Below are 17,089 nucleotides of genomic sequence, written 5' to 3' on the forward strand. Positions count from 1 at the left end.
TTTTGGGTTACTACATGATTCCATATGTGTTATTTCATAGTTTTAATGTCTTCACTATTATTCTACAATGTAGAAAATAGTACAAATAAAGAAAAACCCTAGAATGAGTAGGTGTGTCCAAACTTCTGACTGGTACTCTATGTCGGCACAACCTGTAATAATAATAGTAGTGGTTAGTTATTATTTACAGTAGATAGTCCAGCAGGTAGAACAATGTGTTTTTTGCTCATAGTAGCTGTCATATGGTTGTGATATAGCTTTTTCCTAGGGTTTTAGACATGTCTAGTCTAAGGTACAGGCAGGCTTAGACCATTATGTGTTTCAGGCTTATCTGTACCTAACCTACTGTAGCATTTTCCCAAAGGCTTTATGTTCCTTGTTGGAATGTTCCTATAGGATGGCAGTGCCCCAAGTCCCGCTTTCCTCTGAGCCTTCTACTATGGTATATATTTGCATCTGGCTCAGACCTCGCCAGCGAGCCTCAGCCTGGGGCGTAAGCTGCACTGATCTGGGCTTAAACTTTTCCCCTTATGTGTTCCAGATTATTGCCTATAACAGACGCACTTTCGAAACGGCCCGGCACAACTTGGTCATAAACATCATGTCCACAGAAGGTAAGAAAGAGAGAGAGAGACAAAGGACAGGCTTAGTGAGGAGATGATTAAGCAGGATGTTCTTTATTGAAATCTAAAGGGTCACCTTCAATGATGACACCCCCATGAATCCTGATTAGGGTTGTTACGGTGACCGTATTACTGCCACACCGGCGGTCACGAGTCATGATGGCAGTCAAATTCCACGTGACCGTTTAGTCACAGTAATCAGGCTTCTCCAAGCTCTGATGCCGCTGATGGTCATTAGTAGCCTACCAAACTTGCTAACTGCCTGGTACTCAGCACTCTATTGTCCCTCTAATCACTCTGACATCAATGCAAATATAATAAAAAATCTAATCAAACACTTCATTAGAGCCATGAGTTCATGTTGTGCAAAATTTCTATAGGCTATGCAATTGCGTGACAAAAAAACWGAGTTTCGATGGCCTCTATTAAAAAGAGGAGGAGCCCATCAGCTTTGTTTAGGCAACTATATGTTTTTCTCAACTTTCCTAACATTAAGCACGTTGCTTCTCTTTACAACAGCAGTATAGCCTACCTGRCTGGCATGAATGTCCTCCATTCCCTATTTAAGTGCATAGATCACATGTATTTTTTCCCCTGTCCTTGTTCCGAGACTGGTGCATGATAACAGTCCATTCTCAATCAAAACAAATTTWAAATATATATTATTTAATATATGTTAAGACAAGATYAAATCAAGAATAGTCTGATGGGTGACAATATTAATTAATCACTTGTGAATGAGGCCCAGCTTGTGTGCAGTAAGGCAAGAAATAGCACATGCCTTTTTTTGCGACTTTTTCAAATCATAGGGAAAGGGGGATACCTAGTCAGTTGTACAACTGAATGCATTCAACTGAAATGTGTCTTCCGCATTTAACCCAACTCCTCTGAATCAGGGAGGTGCTGGGGGCTGCCATAACCGATATCCACGTCTTCGGCAGACAGAGGGTTAACTGCCTTGCTCAGGAGCAGAACAACAGATTTTTTACCTTGTCAGCTCAGGGATTCAATCCAGAAACCTTTCGGTTACTGGTCCAACGCTCTAACCACTAGGCATAGTTAGTTACACACCTCATGTAGCCTAGCCAATAGGCCTATATGTTTTGATAAGGTTTGTATCACAATCCCAAAAAATCTTAAAATTAAGCACATTAATCCGCTTTACAACAAGTGTAGAGCCTAACTGGCATACATAAGCAGCGCGTGAGTGTCAARTTTGGGGAAGATCATTTTCACCATAAAAATGCACCTTTTTAATAAAAGCATTACATGCATAATCAGATTTGCGGTCACTTTTGAGAATGGTGTTTTCCTGCTAATTGATTGCATTTTGGAACATTTGTGCTTATAGCCTGCATTGCTGCGCTTATAATGTGAGGAAATAGCCTAATAGTTTAGCAACATTTAAGCTAAACGTTCTGACCTGTTGCGTCAACATAATTGATTTTAACAGTTTTTTTTATGCTAGTGGTTGTATTATTTTGGGATCTATCGCATCCCACAACTATCCCAGACTATGTTTGGAATATATATTTCTTGCACAGAATAGAATAGGTCAACTTTTGTACTATGGGGGTAGTAGATTGACATAGGCTCGAGCTTTTGCTGTTCGTTATGACCAACTCATCTTGTTGGCTGACAAAAAGTAAATGTGGACAGTTCTTCCAACATCTTCAATATGCACCTCGGAATTCCATAAGAAGTGTGTGAAGGCAGCACAAGAAACATAGCAGAGCTCATGCCTTTCATGCAACTGTTTTCAAATCATCATTAGAGTCGCATCATGCAGTCTTGAAATGTATTAGACATCAAAACATAAAGCCCAACGTTTGTATCACAACTAAAGTTGCATAAATAACCCAAAATTAAGCATATAGGAGGACCAGTTTCTTTGTTAACCGCTCAACACAGAATAGCCACATGTGCGCACTCCCTCAAATCATTTGGAGAAAATATTATTTATATTTTATTCAGCTATGTTCAATTGTATTCTTCATACTATAAATGGATGCCATGGAATTCTAAGCAAATCTTGTCTGCTAAATGAACTTGTGTAGTCTACAGCCATGTCAGGGTCTAACATCTACATTTTAGTAAATACTCTTATCCAGAGAGAGTGCATACATGTTCATACTTCTTTCATATTGGTCCCCCGTGGGAATTGAACCCACAACCCCAGCATTGCAAGCACCATGCTCTACCAACTGAGCTACATGGGACTACATCAGAGTAAAGACAACTCAAAGTATGCAATTATTTTCTTCTGAAATAGACTGCATTTTCTTCATATCATGTTTCTTTAGACCTGTCTAAAATAAATAATGGATTTATTGTGATGGTGTAGGCTATATTAAATGGATTTATTGTGATGGTGTAGGCTATATTAAATGGATTTATTGTGATGGTGTAGGCTATATGAGAGAGGAGGGGGAGACAGAGGTAATGTCACACAAACACCTCCAGGCTCTATCTTGCCATAAACCATCTTAAGAAGCTTCCCATTTGCTCTGCCAACCTTCCTGAATAAAGAATACGTTGTGTTTGTGTTCTCAGTGGAGTGGGTCCTAACACAGTAGGCGTTGTGGTATAATGGAGCTCAGGCGAGTATGAGACAGAGAAGAAGGTACGCTAGGTTCCAAGAACAGTCTGGGATTTGGGATCATTTTTTTGACTTTAAATTAAATTATATTATAGCCGTTCATTATTGTGGAACGATAGACTTATTAGATGAGCCTGAGCAAAACTGTTTACCCTTTTTTCAGAACCCCCCATCCGACATGCTGCTATACCAAAATAAAGAGGGCGGGCGGCTGTTTGGTTGTTGGAATCCCACGACTGTAAGCTTTAACGAGGCTGACTGAATCCAGTACTGCAGGCTCCCTACTGCTGTTGACAACCATTCACTTATGCTCTGGCCCTCTTGACTCTCGTGTTCCTGATATCATAGGCCTTAATAAACTACCTGACAAGTCGACTGTAGCCTGGTTACGCCTGGCTGACTGTTCCCTGCACTCATCAACACTAGGCTAGGGCCTATATCAAAGACGAGACTGAATAGCTGTAACAAACTTCTCTGGCTAATATTACTTACCTCGGCTGTTGTCAGGAAAGACAAAAGTATGTACCAGCTCTCCCAATTTAGCCAGCAGCCTCCAAGTAGATGGTTCCTAGACAATATAAGTGGAAATCAGGGGTTGAAACAACAAAAAAGCTTCGAGGGTATGGGGCTGGCTGAAATATAACACTCTCAAATGAAATAGACCAGAGGTATGGATGAAAGACTGATCCATCCATACACTATAAGATTATACTTCTTAATCATGTTTGAGGCTAAGAGTGTTTGTTTAAATGGCCATTGTTGACAAACATTTGGGTTCTTGATGGGGTACGACAGGTGAACTAAGCTAGCCATAACCCCACTACCGCTTCAAAGGTTGGGGTCACTTAGACATTTCTTTGTTTTTGAAAGAAAAACTATTTTTTGCGTCCATTAAAATAACATCACGAATTGATCAGAAATCCATCAGTGGTAGACATTGCTTAATGTTGTAACATGACTGACTTGGTAGCGGGAACGAATCAGCGGATTTTTTAACTGGACATATTCCTACATAGGCGTACAGAGGCCCTGCATTATTCCAGGCAACCATCACTACCTGTGTTCAATGGCACCGTTGTGTTAGCTAATCCAAGTTTTATCCATTCTTAAAAGGCTATTGATCATTATAAACCCTTTTGTGCAACTATGTTAGCCACAGACTCGAAAACGGTTTGTTCTGATTAAGGAGCAATAAACTGTACTTGGTCTGTAGACTAGTTTGAGTATCTGGGAGCATCAGCCATTTTGTGGGTTCCTTACAGCTCAAGGAATGGCCAGAACAAAAGAACCTTGAAACAGAATGTACACGATGGATGAGCATTTTCACCTTGGAAAGGGACATTTTCTCCCCTCCTCGAACTGCAGTTAGGTTAGGGGCTGTAAATGACTTGAAGACACACACGCACCACACGCATTGCATACCCCCACACACAGGACGCCACCCACGCTAATTTACCTCTGGTGTTCCTACACCCTCTCCTGTGCTCCAGTGGGTCACCATCCCTGTCGACGTTGCACGCCGACCGGAACGTTTACCCGTCTGCAGCGTGCTGAGTCTTGTCCACGTCCTGGCAGAAGAGCACTGTCAAGGAGAGTTTCCCCCCTATCCAAACTCGGTTCTGTAGTTTCCTCATTGGATCTCGTCAGATTCAATAAATAACCCAGATTACTCATTTTACGACTTACTACTAGTTGAAGGAAAGGAAATGACTACTAGTACCTATTTTATTTCATTAACTAATAATTAAATACTAATCTATTCGGTAATACCACATATTTTAGCTAAGCTAACAAAATACAGTAAATGCAAATGGTCCAGTGTCAGAGTAGCATTACCATCTCACACTATCCAGGGTCTAGTTGACATAAACTACTAGGCTGGGCGCGTTTATGTACATGTACCAAAACCAAGTCTGTCCGTACAGGGATTGTACGATGTACCAACGTTGTCCGTTACAGGGGGATTGTACATGTACCAAAGTCTGTACCGTACAGGGATCTGTACAATGTACCAACGTCTGAGTCCGTACAAAGAGGGGATCTTCGTGTACATGTACGCAACGTGACTGTCCGTACAGGGGATCTGGTACATTGTACCAAACGTCTGTCCGTACAGGGTATTCCAGCAGAACGGACCCCATCACCTTCAACACCAAATCTGATGGACTACCCAGACCGGCCAGGGCTGGCTGCGGTTACATCCCAGAAGAACCCTCACACACGATGGGTGCGTGCTAACGGATTCCCCCACTGCTTGAACACCGTGGCAAGGCCACCATCATAGAAAGTGTGGCTCCATTACTGTACTGACTAAGTATCACATTGTTCCTGCTCTCTCTCTTCTCAATTCAATTTCAATTCAATTTAAGGGCTGTAATGGCATGGAAAACAGACAGTTGGAAGCGGAAGTTACATTTACACCAGGACACAAACAACTTAGGTTGAAGTCATTTAAAACTAGTTTTAAACACGTCCACAAATTTCTTGGTTAGCAAACATTAGTTTTGGGCAAGTCAGGTTAGGACATCTACGTCTGTGATTGACACAAGCAGTTTTTTCCCAACAATTGTTTACAGACAGATTATTTCACTCTATGACTTCACTGTATCACAATTTCCAGTGGTCATAACGTTAACATTACACTAAGTTGACTGTGCCTTTAAACGCATTGGAAAAATATCCAGAAAATTCGATTTCATGGCTTTAGACCAGACTTCTCAACTGCACATCACACTTGAGTCAATTGGAGGTGTACCGTGGGATGTATTTTCAAAAGCCCTTACCTTCAAACTCAGTGCCCTCCCCACTTTCTCCTTCTATTTGCTTGAAGTAATGGGAAAATCAAAAATCAAACCAAAGCCAAGACCTTCAGAAACAAAATTGTTAGACTCCACAAGTCTGGGTTCCAGCCGGTTGGGAGCAATTTCCAAACGCCTGAAGCATACCACGTTTTCATCTGTCAAGGACAATAGTACGCAAGTATAAACACACATGGGACCACGCAGCCGTCATACCATCAGGGATAGGAGAGATGTTGTTCTGTCTCCTTAGAGATGAAACATACTTTGGTGTTACAAAGTGCAAATTTCAATCCCAGAAACAACAGCAAAGGGGAACCTTTGTTGAAGATGTGGAGCAACAGGTACAAAAGATATCTTATATCCACAGTAAAACGAGTCCCTCATACTCGACAATAACCTGAAAGGCCACTTCAGCAAGGAAGAAGCCACTGCTCCAAACGCCATAAAAAAGCCCAGACTACGGTTTGCGACCTGCACATGGGACAGAAGATCGTACTTTCTTGGAGAAATTCCTCTGGTCTGATGAAACAAAAATAGAAACCTGTTTGGCCAATAATAACCACTCGTTATCGTTTGGAGGAAAAAGGGGGATTGCTTGCAAACCTGAAGAAACACCATCCCAAACTGTGAAGCCATGGGGGTGGCAGCATCATGTTGGTGGGTGCCTTTGATCAAGAGGGACTGGTGCACTTCTCACAAAAATAGATGGATCATGAGGAAGGAAAAATCATGTGGAATATTGAACGCAAAACAATCTGCAAGGACATCAGTCAGGAAGTTAAAGCTTGGTCACAACACTTAGGGTCTGGCCAAATGCGGACAATGACCCCAGCATACTTCCAAAGTATGTGGCGCAAAATGGCTTAAGGACAACAAAGTCCAACAACGTACTTTGGAGCTGGGCCACATCCACAAAGCCCAGACCCAATCCTATAGAAAAATTTATGGGCAGAACTGACAAAAGTGTAGTGCGAGCAAGGGAGGCCTTACAGCCTCCATGACTCAGTTACATCAGCTCTGTCAGAGGAATGGGCCAAAATTCACCCAACTTATCGTGGGAAGCTTGTCGGAAGGGCTACCCAAATGTTTGACCAAGTTAAACAATTTAAAAGGCATGCTACCAAATACTGAATTGAGTGATGTAAACTTCTGACCCACGCGGGAATGTGATAAAGAAGATAAAAAGCTGAAATAAATAATTCTCTCTAACTAATTTATTTCTGACATTTCACATTCCTTAAAATAAAGTGGTGGCTGGCTTTAACTACCTTAATACAGGGAACTTATTACGATGAAAAGATTATGTCAGGAAATTGTGAAAAACTGAGCTTTAAAGTATTTGGCTAAGGTGTTATGTAAACTTCCGACTTCCATAACTGTATGTTACATTGCCAAAAACTAAAGTTGAAATAGATGACATAAACAAAGTTGAAAAAAATAACATAAAATCGTACAGTAAACATTACACTTACAAAAAAATTCCAAATGACATGTCAAATGTCATATTATGTCTATATACAGTGTTGTAATGATGCCAAGAGTGCGGCCAAAGCTGCCATCAAGGCAAAGGGTGGCTACTTTGGAGAATCAAATATGGAGATATGAACTCAAAAGCAAAAAAATAAACGTCCTCGTCTCTGTCCAACTGCGCTTCTAATTTAGTTATTCGAGCAAATTAACACTCGCTGTCAATATTTGTATGAACATTACAAGAGTCAACAACTTGAGACATCAAACTGAACAAGTTCTACAGACATCAGTGACTAACAGAAATTGAAATAATGCTAGTTCCCTGAACACAAGGGGGGTGGGTCAAAATCCAAAAAGTAACAAGGTCAGTATCTGTATGGCCACCCAGCTCGCCGTTAAGTACGCAGTGCATCTCCTCCTTCTTGGTCTGCAGCAAGATTCTGCGCCATTAGTTGCTATGCGATTTACCCCACTCTTCCACCCAGAGGCGACCTGCAAGTTCCCGGACATTTCTGGTGGGAATGGCCCTAGCCCTCACCCCTCGATCCAACAGGTCCTGAGGTGCTCAATGGGATTGAGATCCGGGCCTCTTTGTTGGCCATGGGCCAAGGAAACACTGACTTCCTGTACTTGCAGGAAGTCACTGCACAAAGCGAGTCAGTTATGGCTGTGGCGATTGTCCATCGCTGGAGGGTCCATGTCAGGATGAGCCTCAGGAAGGGTACCAGATGAGGTTTAGCGAGGATCGTCTTCCCTGTAATGCACGCGTTAAGATGTGTGCAATGTAACAGCTCCCAGTCTTTCGAATGCATGCTGTGAGAACACGCACCCCAGACCATGACGGACCCTCACACCTGCAAATCGACCCTCTGTCTCCAGAGTAACGCGCTCGGCCGCGTAACACATATTCCCTACGACGATAAACGCGAATCCAACCGATCACCCCTTGGTGAGACAAAAAACCGCGACTCGTGTGAAAGAGGGCGCGCGCAGGTAGCCTAGGTGGTTAAGCCTATTAGACTTGTAACCAAAAGGTATGCAGATGAATCCCCGAGCTACAACGAGTAAAAATCTGTCATTCTGCCCCTGACAAGGCAGTTAACCCCAGTGTTCTAGGCTGTTCATTGAAAATAAGAATTTGTTCTTAACGGACTTGCCTGGTCAAATAAAAAAAGAGTGCTTTTTGGCCAGTCCTCTGTCTGGTCCAGCGACGGTGGGTTTGTGCCATAGGCAACGTTGTTGCCGGTGATGTTGGTGAGGACTGCCTTTACAACAGGCCTACAAGCACACTCAGGTCCACCCTTCAGCTATTACGGACCAGTCTGAGCACTGATGGAGGGATTGTGCGTTCCTGGTGTAACTCCGGCAGTTGTTTGTTGCCGCCATCCCTGTACCTGTCCTGGAGGTGTGATGTTCGGATGTACCGATCCTGTGCAGGTGTAACGGCTGCATCGTCTCTTCTCCTCCTCAGACGAGGAGGAGCATGGATCGGACCAAGATGCGGAGTAGGAGGGATTCATGATTTAATGGGCAAACCAACAAAGACTACAAATAAACTCAAAACAACAAACGTGACTAACCTCCAACAGTCCTGTGTGGCCCAAACGCTAACACAGGAAACAAACACCCACAAAAACACAGTTGAAACCCTGCTGCCTTAGTATGGACTCTCAATCAGAGACAAACGATACACACCTGTCTCTATATTGAGAATCATACCAGGCCGAAAACAAAACCCAACAATAGGAATAGAAAACATATGACTGCCCACCCAAACACTCACGCCCTGACCAATAAAGACATACAAAACAGAAAAAACAGGGTCAGGAACGTGACAGACGGTGTTGTTCCACGTGGTCTGTAGGACGATCAGCTGTCCGTCATGTTCCCTGTAGCTTGTCTTAGGTGTCTCACAGTACGGACATTGCAATTTATTGCCCTGGCACATCTGCAGTCCTCATGCCTCCTTGCAGCATCCCTTAGCACGTTCACGCCAGTGAGCAGGGACCTAGCATCTTTCTTTTGGTGTGTTTTTCAGAGTCAGTAGAAGGCCTCTTTAGTGTCCTAAGTTTTCATAACTGTGGCCTTAATTGCCTACCGTCTGTCTGTAAGCTGTCGTGCCATAACGACTGTGCACAGGTGCATGTTCATTATATTGTTTATGGTTCATTGAACGAGCATGGGAAACAGTTTAAACCCTTTACATTGAGATCGGTGAAGTTATTTGGATTTTTACAAATTATCTGAAAGACAGGGTCCTGAAAAAGAGATGTTCTATTTTTCTGAGTTTATTTAGATTTGTTGAAAACGTTTTGGGTTACTACATGATTCCATATGTGGTTATTCATAGTTTAATGTCTTCACTATTATTCTACAATGTAGAAAATAGTACAAATAAAGAAAAACCCTAGAATGAGTAGGTGTGTCCAAACTTCTGACTGGTACTCTATGTCGGCACAACCTGTAATAATAATAGTAGTGGTTAGTTATTATTTACAGAGATAGTCCAGCAGGTAGAACAATGTGTTTTTTGCTCATAGTAGCTGTCATATGGTTGTTGATATAGCTTTTTTCCTAGGGTTTTAGACATGTCTATTCAGGTACAGGCAGGCTTAGACCATTAATGTGTTTTCAGGCTTATCTGTACCTAACCTACTGTAGCATTTTCCCAAAGGCTTTATGTTCCTGTTTGATGTTCCTATAGGATGGCAGTGCCCCAAGTCCCGCTTTCCTTGAGCCTCTCTACTATGGTATATATATTTGCATCTGGCTCAGACCTCGCCAGCGAGCCTCAGCCTGGGGCGTAAGCATGCACTGATCTGGGCTTAAACTTTCCCCTTATGTTTCCAGAATATTGCCTATAACAGACGCACTTTCGAAACGGCCGGCACAACTTTCATAAACATCATGTCCACAGAAGGTAAGAAAGAGGAGGAGAGACAAAGGACAGGCTTAGTGAGGAGGATTTCAGGAATGTTCTTTTATGAAATCTTAAAGGGTCACCTTCAATGATGACACCCCCATGAATCCTGATTAGGGTTGTTACGGTGACCGTATTACTGCCACAGCCGCGGTCACGAGATCATGATGGCAGTCAAATCCACGTGACCGTTTAGTCACAGTAATCAGGCTTCTCCAAGCTCTGATGCCGCTGATGGTCATTAGTAGCCTAACCAAACTTGCTAACTGCCTGGTACTCAGCACTCTATTGCCCTCTAATCACTCTGACAATCAATGGCAAGAATATATAAAAAAAACTAGATCAACACTTCATTAGAGCCATGAGTGTCGATGATTGTGTGGACCTGAAACATTTTCGGATCCGTAGGGTAGGTGCAAGTAGACCGAGACAGGGGGAAAAAGACTGAGTCTCGATTGGCCTCCAGTGTATAAGAAAGTAAGGAGAAGGAGCGCCATCAGCTGTGTGTTGTATTGGCCGACCTAGTATGTTCTTCGTCGAACTTCGTCTAGCCAAGATTAACACGTCTGCTGCCTGCTACTACGAGAACAGCTCAAGGATGAGGCCTGAAGCCGGCTGGCATGGAAAGTGGTCCGTCTGCACTTCCCTATAGTTAAGGTGATAGAATCAGCCGGCAATGTATACTTCTCGCTTCTGCCCTGTCGGCTTCGTGGTCGGCCGGGGAAGGCCAGACGGGTGTGCGAGTGAGTAAAGCCCACAAAGGGTGGCACCATTCTCAATCAAAGAAGCGGAAATGGTTCTAACAATAGTAGGGCCGATGATTATCATGAACCTATGTGTTAAGACAGAGATTACAGTATGGAGAATAGTCTGATGGGCTGAGCAAGTGAGTATATAAGGTCTTCGCTTGCTGAAGGGCCCGAGCTTGTGTGGCAGTAGAGGCAAGGAGAGTAGCACAAATGCCCTGTGTTTGGCGACTTCTGTGTGCCACGGATCGACTCAGGAGAAAGAAGGGAGACAAAAGGCGGTACGCATAGTCAGCTTGTGTACAACTCGAACGGCTCCTGTCAACCTCGACAACATGTCGCGTCCTATCCGCATATGCGATAACACCACACTACCTTCTGACCATCAGGGAGATAGTGCGCGGACTGGCGCAATTAAGAGCCCATTGAACCGAACTCAATCCACAACCCGTACAATTCGCAAGAAAGCACGAGGCTGTTGAAAACTGGTCCTACTACGGAGCACGAACCCAACAACCACCAAGATTACTTTCACAACCGGCATTGTCGAGCTCATGGACTCTCGACAAACCGTCCAGAAAGACGCTAATTCGCCGTACTGGTACCAAACGCTCACTAAACCACCTAGCTACTGCTCTACCCAAACCATCATCGGAATAGGCCATAGCCAAGTAGAGCGCCTGATTATGTTTCTTAGAATAAGACGCTATCTGCTATCCAAATCCCCCAAAACACGAGCTGTGAAGAAGATGTAAACACAAAGCACCAGTGATATAAACAGTCCGAAAGTGATGCGACAAAAACAGCGAGTGGTAGAGCCAATGAGATGTGCCAGAATACAGAATAACAGGCGGGCGTGTGTGAGGATGTGCGAAAATGATCCCTGGAGGCCAGAAGAGGCCCAGGGGCCCAGTCCCAAGGGCGACGGTCAGCATCCACCTGGGTCGTTCACCATAAAGCTGGAGCCTTTTTAACTCCAAAAAGGATCGGAAATATAAACAAGAATGCATATACAGATTGTTAGCTCGCACTGCGACTAGAAGTGAGTATATTCCTGTGCTAATCAGATTTGCGATTTGAAACATCTTGATGCACCTATAGACGGACCTCAGCCAGAGTGGGCTGCAGCTTACTAGGAGATGTTGATGGAAGTAGAGCAGGCCAAATAGTAGTTAAGACAAACAGGTTAATAAGACTAAAGACGTGTCATGGAACCTAAGTATGTCGTGCAACACAATAAAATGAATTGTGAGACAGTTTTTTTAATGCGTAGTGGTGTGATTATGTGTGAGGATCCGATGCCGGCATGCCCGACGCAACTGACTCCAGAGAACTATGATCTATAGAGAACTACTATATTTCATGGCAACAGAAACTGATGGAAGGAGGCTCACTTTTGGTCAGTCATATGTTTGGTGGGTAGGGTAGCGTATTAGCACTACTACGGCCTCGAGGGAGGCTTGGTGCATATTACAATCGTTAGACCGAAGACTGTCATGTGCTGTGGTGAGGTCTGAACACATAAAAAGCTAGGATCCCCAGTCGAGACGCGATCATCTCAAGCGATTCCTGTCCGAGCATCATATCGCACTCGGAAAATTTCCATATGAGAAAGTGTGTGTGAAAGAGAGTGCCCAAAGAAACGAGAGCAAGGAGAGCTGCACCGGCTCCTTCTACTGTCATCGTTGTGCTGCCTTGTATTATCAACTGATTTCAAGCAAATTTAGCCAGCTCGCAATCATGCAGTCTCTGAAATCGTGATGTACAGACAGTGAACATGAAAACATGCCACAACACTAGCCCAACGTTTGTATCACAACTAAAGTTGCATAAAATAACCCAAAATTAAGCATATAGGACAGGAAGCCAGTTTCTTTGCTTAACCGGCTCAACACAAGCGATAGCCACATGTGCGCACTCCTCAAATCATTTGGAGAAAATATATTTATATTTTATTCAGCTATGGTCTCAATTGTATTCTTCATACTATAAATGGATGCCATGGAATTCTAAGCAAACTCTTGTCTGCAATGAACTTGTGTAGTCTACAGCCATGTCAGGGGTCTAACAGTCTACATTTTATAAATACTCTTATCCAGAGAGAGTGCATACATGTTCATACTTCTTTCATATTGGTCCCCCGTGTGGAATGAACCCACAACCCCAGCATTGCAAGCACCATGCTCTACCAAACTGAGCTACATGGGCGACCTACATCAGAGTAAAGACAACTCAAAGTATGCAATTTATTTTCTCTCTGAAAATAGAACTGCATTTTCTTCATATCATGTTTCTTCTAGACCTGTCTAATAAATAATGGATTATTGTGGATGGTGTAGGATTTCATTTGTGAAGGTGTAGGCAGTACTATTAAATGGATTTATTGTGATGGTGTGGGCTATATTAAATGGATTTATTGTGATGGTGTAGGCTATATTAAATGGGAGATTGGTGGTGTACGATAGGTGTAGTGCTGTCATATTAAATGGATTTATTGTGATGGTGTGTCACGATCGTGTGGAGGATTGAGCGGACCAAAACGCCAGCAGTAGGAAAAATAAGCCATCTTCTTTTTTATTGGAAGTAAGGCAAAAATCGAAACAAAACACACTTTCAAAACTAAACCAAAACAAAAGACGGATTCGTGAAGCTATATGTAAACCGTCCGTGCACATACCAACAACAGGCTACCAAACGTTCTGACATATGGGACATACCCACGCACTCACACTGAAAAGCCTATGGCTACCCTAAATATGCTCCCAATCAGAGACAACCAACAATCCAGGCTGTCTCTCGAATTGGAACGAACCATTCAGGCAACCATAGACTCTCCGTAGACAAACTAACACCAACATAGACCAACGCTAGATCACATGCACTCAACCGACAAACCCATACACTACACCCAACACCCCCTTTACCATATCATCACCCCAAAACCCGACAAAACACAAACAATTACCCCCATGTCCACACCCTCGACCCTAACTAAAATATAAAGACAAACACAAAGAGATCTACCTAAGGCCAGGGCGTGCAACATAAACCCCCCGCCTTAAGGGCGGAACTCCGAGCGCACCAGCACACAGTCTCAGGGCGAGGTACTGGGTGGGCGTTCCTATCCACACGGTGGCGCCTCCCGGCATGGTCGTTGGTCCCCACCCCACCACATGGTCACTAACCGCACTCCGTAGCTTCCTTCCAAATTGACCCCCCTCCACATTAACCCCACTGATAACGGGCATCCTTAAGGGGCCAAGCTCCGGCACTAAGGACGCGCTCCGGGATTAAGGCACGTCCGGAATAACGCGGCACATAGAATAGGGGCAGCGCTCCGGACTAGGCAGCTCCGGACTAAGGGCGCAGCTCCGGTTAAGCGACGAAGTACTAGGATAAGGCTTGAGAGTTACCAGCGATCAAGGGGGAGCACCCAACTGGCAGGGACACTAGAGGGAGGCAGCCCTCCGGACTGAGGAACGGGCAGCTTCCCGGACGCGAACGGAGCCCGGGCGAGCGCCCATCATGGCTGGCTGACAGATTCTGCTGCTGCTCATGTCGCTGCGCCGCGACCGGACCTTGCTGGCTGCCATCTGGCCTGCACTGCATGGCGCTCCTGGGCGCTGAACGGAATCCGGGCTGCGTCATGGCTGGCTGACGGATCTTTGGCTGCTACATGGCTCGTGCTGACGGTCTGGCTGCTCATCGGCTGGCTGACGGACTGGCTGCCTCATGGCGCCTGGGCTGACGAGAATTCAGTGCTGGCTCTCATCGGCCTGGTGGCAGGCTCAATTGGCAGATCCTTGTGCTGCGGTTGCGCCGGGTCTCTTCGGCACTCCCTAGGCTGCGTTTGGCCCGGCCTCCTGGCCAGATCCTGGTGCGTTGCGGCGCGGCTCTGGCGACTCCTGTTGCTGGTCTGGCGGCCTTCTCGGGCAGTTTCCTGTCTGACCGAATGGCCTCTCAGCGGCTCCTGTCACTGACGACACGGCTCGCTGACGCTCGGGCACAGACCACGGGCGGCTCCTAATCGGGCTCGCCGCGGGCAGCACAGGCATGGCTCAGATGGGCCTCTGGGTACAGCCCACGGATGGCTAGATGGTGCTGCGGTAGATAGACGGATGGCTCAGCAGGCCGCTGGCTAGCACCGGATGCAGTGCTCAGACTGGCCGCTGGGTAGCACGGATGGCTTGACTGGCCTTCGCGCAAGTAACGGCAATGTCTCAGCATCCGGCTGTGCAGACGGCAGACCTCTTGGTCCGGGCTGAGGGCACCTGTCAGGCCCTTGGGCTCGTGCCCGGAACTGGTAGGCTACCGGCGACTCGGGGCCACACACGCATCCTCAGGGCTACGGGCGGGGACGAGAAGGGAACCAGGGCACATGGGACCCCTGCGGAGCGCCGACCCATTTTAGGCCTCGACATCGACGTCGCACCGCCTCTCCTGGACTGCCCGGCAGCTACGCTTGATGTGCCATCCAACCGTCTCCAGCCTCGGTACCGCGCCTGGGGCGACACGCCACCTGCTCAGGCCTAGTCTCGCGGCGGAGCAGCCCAGGACGCCACAGGATCTGGCGGACACACAGGGAGGCTTGGGTGGCCGTGGCTTCTGCGTCGGCCGATCTCCAGCTGCGGTTGTCAAAAGGGCTCATCTTAACAACAGCACACACTCCGGATTGCAGCTGCTGCGAGGCATCCGCCACTGGTTGTCACTTGGGCTCGCACCCTGGGACTGCTCCACCTAGCCTGAGAGTTCTCCCGCAGCCATGGGCGCGCTCACACTAGGAGGAGGATGCAGGGACTAGGAGCGATACGAAGGCCTGGTTCGTGGAACTGGTCATTCCCAGACGGTAGCACGCCCACTTCCAGGACGGAGCATGGAGAGATGAACTCAGGCTCACACACATCCCGCACCACGCCTGTTGCGCGGGATCTTGTGCCTTCACCGCCACCCAACAGCACAGCTCCCTTCATTTTCACTCTCTGTCAACCTCCCCAATAAATGCTTAACAGTTCTGCAGTCACTTCCCATTGCTTCACCTCCAATCATCAGCGCCGACTGCTCAGGTTCCTCTTAAGATCCTCAGGCGGTAGCACGGAAGTTTGACGCAGTTCTCCTTCTGGACTCGCAGCCACACGTCCCCATGCCCCTCCCATAATTTTGGGTATTTACTCACGGAGGTCCCAAGCCTTGCTTCCGTGCTGCCTCCTCATATCGCCTCCTCCTCGGCTTTCGCTTTTGCCTCCCAGCTCTTCAACGAGGGAGGCATTATTCCCCGGTGTAACCCCACGGCCTTACCATCCAGTATCTCCTCCAATGTCCAAGAAAATCCTGAGTGTAGGTGTGGTCCTGGTTGGCTTTACATGCCGCCTATTTCGTTATCTGTGGTGGTTATTCTGTCACGATCGCTGTGGAGCATTGGACGGACCAAAACGCCCAAGACAGTAGGAAAATAGCCATCTCCTTTATTTATGAAGAAGCAAAACGAAACAAACACACTTCGAACGTAATCAAAACAATAAACGTATCGTGAAGCAAATAACGATGTGCACACACAGCGCTACCAAACAGTTACCGTAGACAATTTCCCACAAATCACATGAAAAGCCTATGGCTACCCTAAATATGCTGCCCCCAATCAGCAGGACAACAGAACCAGCTGAATCTCTAATTCGAGAACCCCATTTCAGGCAACCAAGACTCTCTAGCAACAAACCCTAAACCAACATACGCAAACGCGAGACACACATTGCCACTCAACAACCAAACATACATCACACCCAACACCCCCTTTACCATATAATCACCCAAAACCCGACAAAACACACAATCCCCATGCCTACACCCTGACCCTAATACATAATAACAGAAAAAAAGCAATTACTAAGCCCGGGCGTGAACCAGGGTGTAGGGCTATCATTAAATTGATTATG

General features: G+C 45.8%; 1 protein-coding gene across 1 annotated transcript in view; it reads left to right on the forward strand.

The window, feature by feature from the left end:
* The first annotated feature begins 3,229 nt into the window (after window positions 1-3,229).
* Window positions 3,230-17,089, forward strand: part of sgce (sarcoglycan, epsilon) — a 29,952-nt gene continuing 16,092 nt past the window's right edge. Inside the window, 8 exon segments of the mRNA XM_070438151.1 lie at window positions 3,230-3,246; window positions 4,713-4,770; window positions 4,773-4,864; window positions 5,352-5,376; window positions 5,378-5,404; window positions 5,406-5,477; window positions 5,479-5,511; window positions 10,344-10,413. Of these exon segments, the coding sequence (XP_070294252.1) occupies window positions 3,230-3,246; window positions 4,713-4,770; window positions 4,773-4,864; window positions 5,352-5,376; window positions 5,378-5,404; window positions 5,406-5,477; window positions 5,479-5,511; window positions 10,344-10,413 (394 nt within the window).

Source organism: Salvelinus sp. IW2-2015, unplaced genomic scaffold (genome assembly GCF_002910315.2).
Source record: "Salvelinus sp. IW2-2015 unplaced genomic scaffold, ASM291031v2 Un_scaffold515, whole genome shotgun sequence".
NCBI lineage: Eukaryota > Metazoa > Chordata > Actinopteri > Salmoniformes > Salmonidae > Salvelinus > Salvelinus sp. IW2-2015.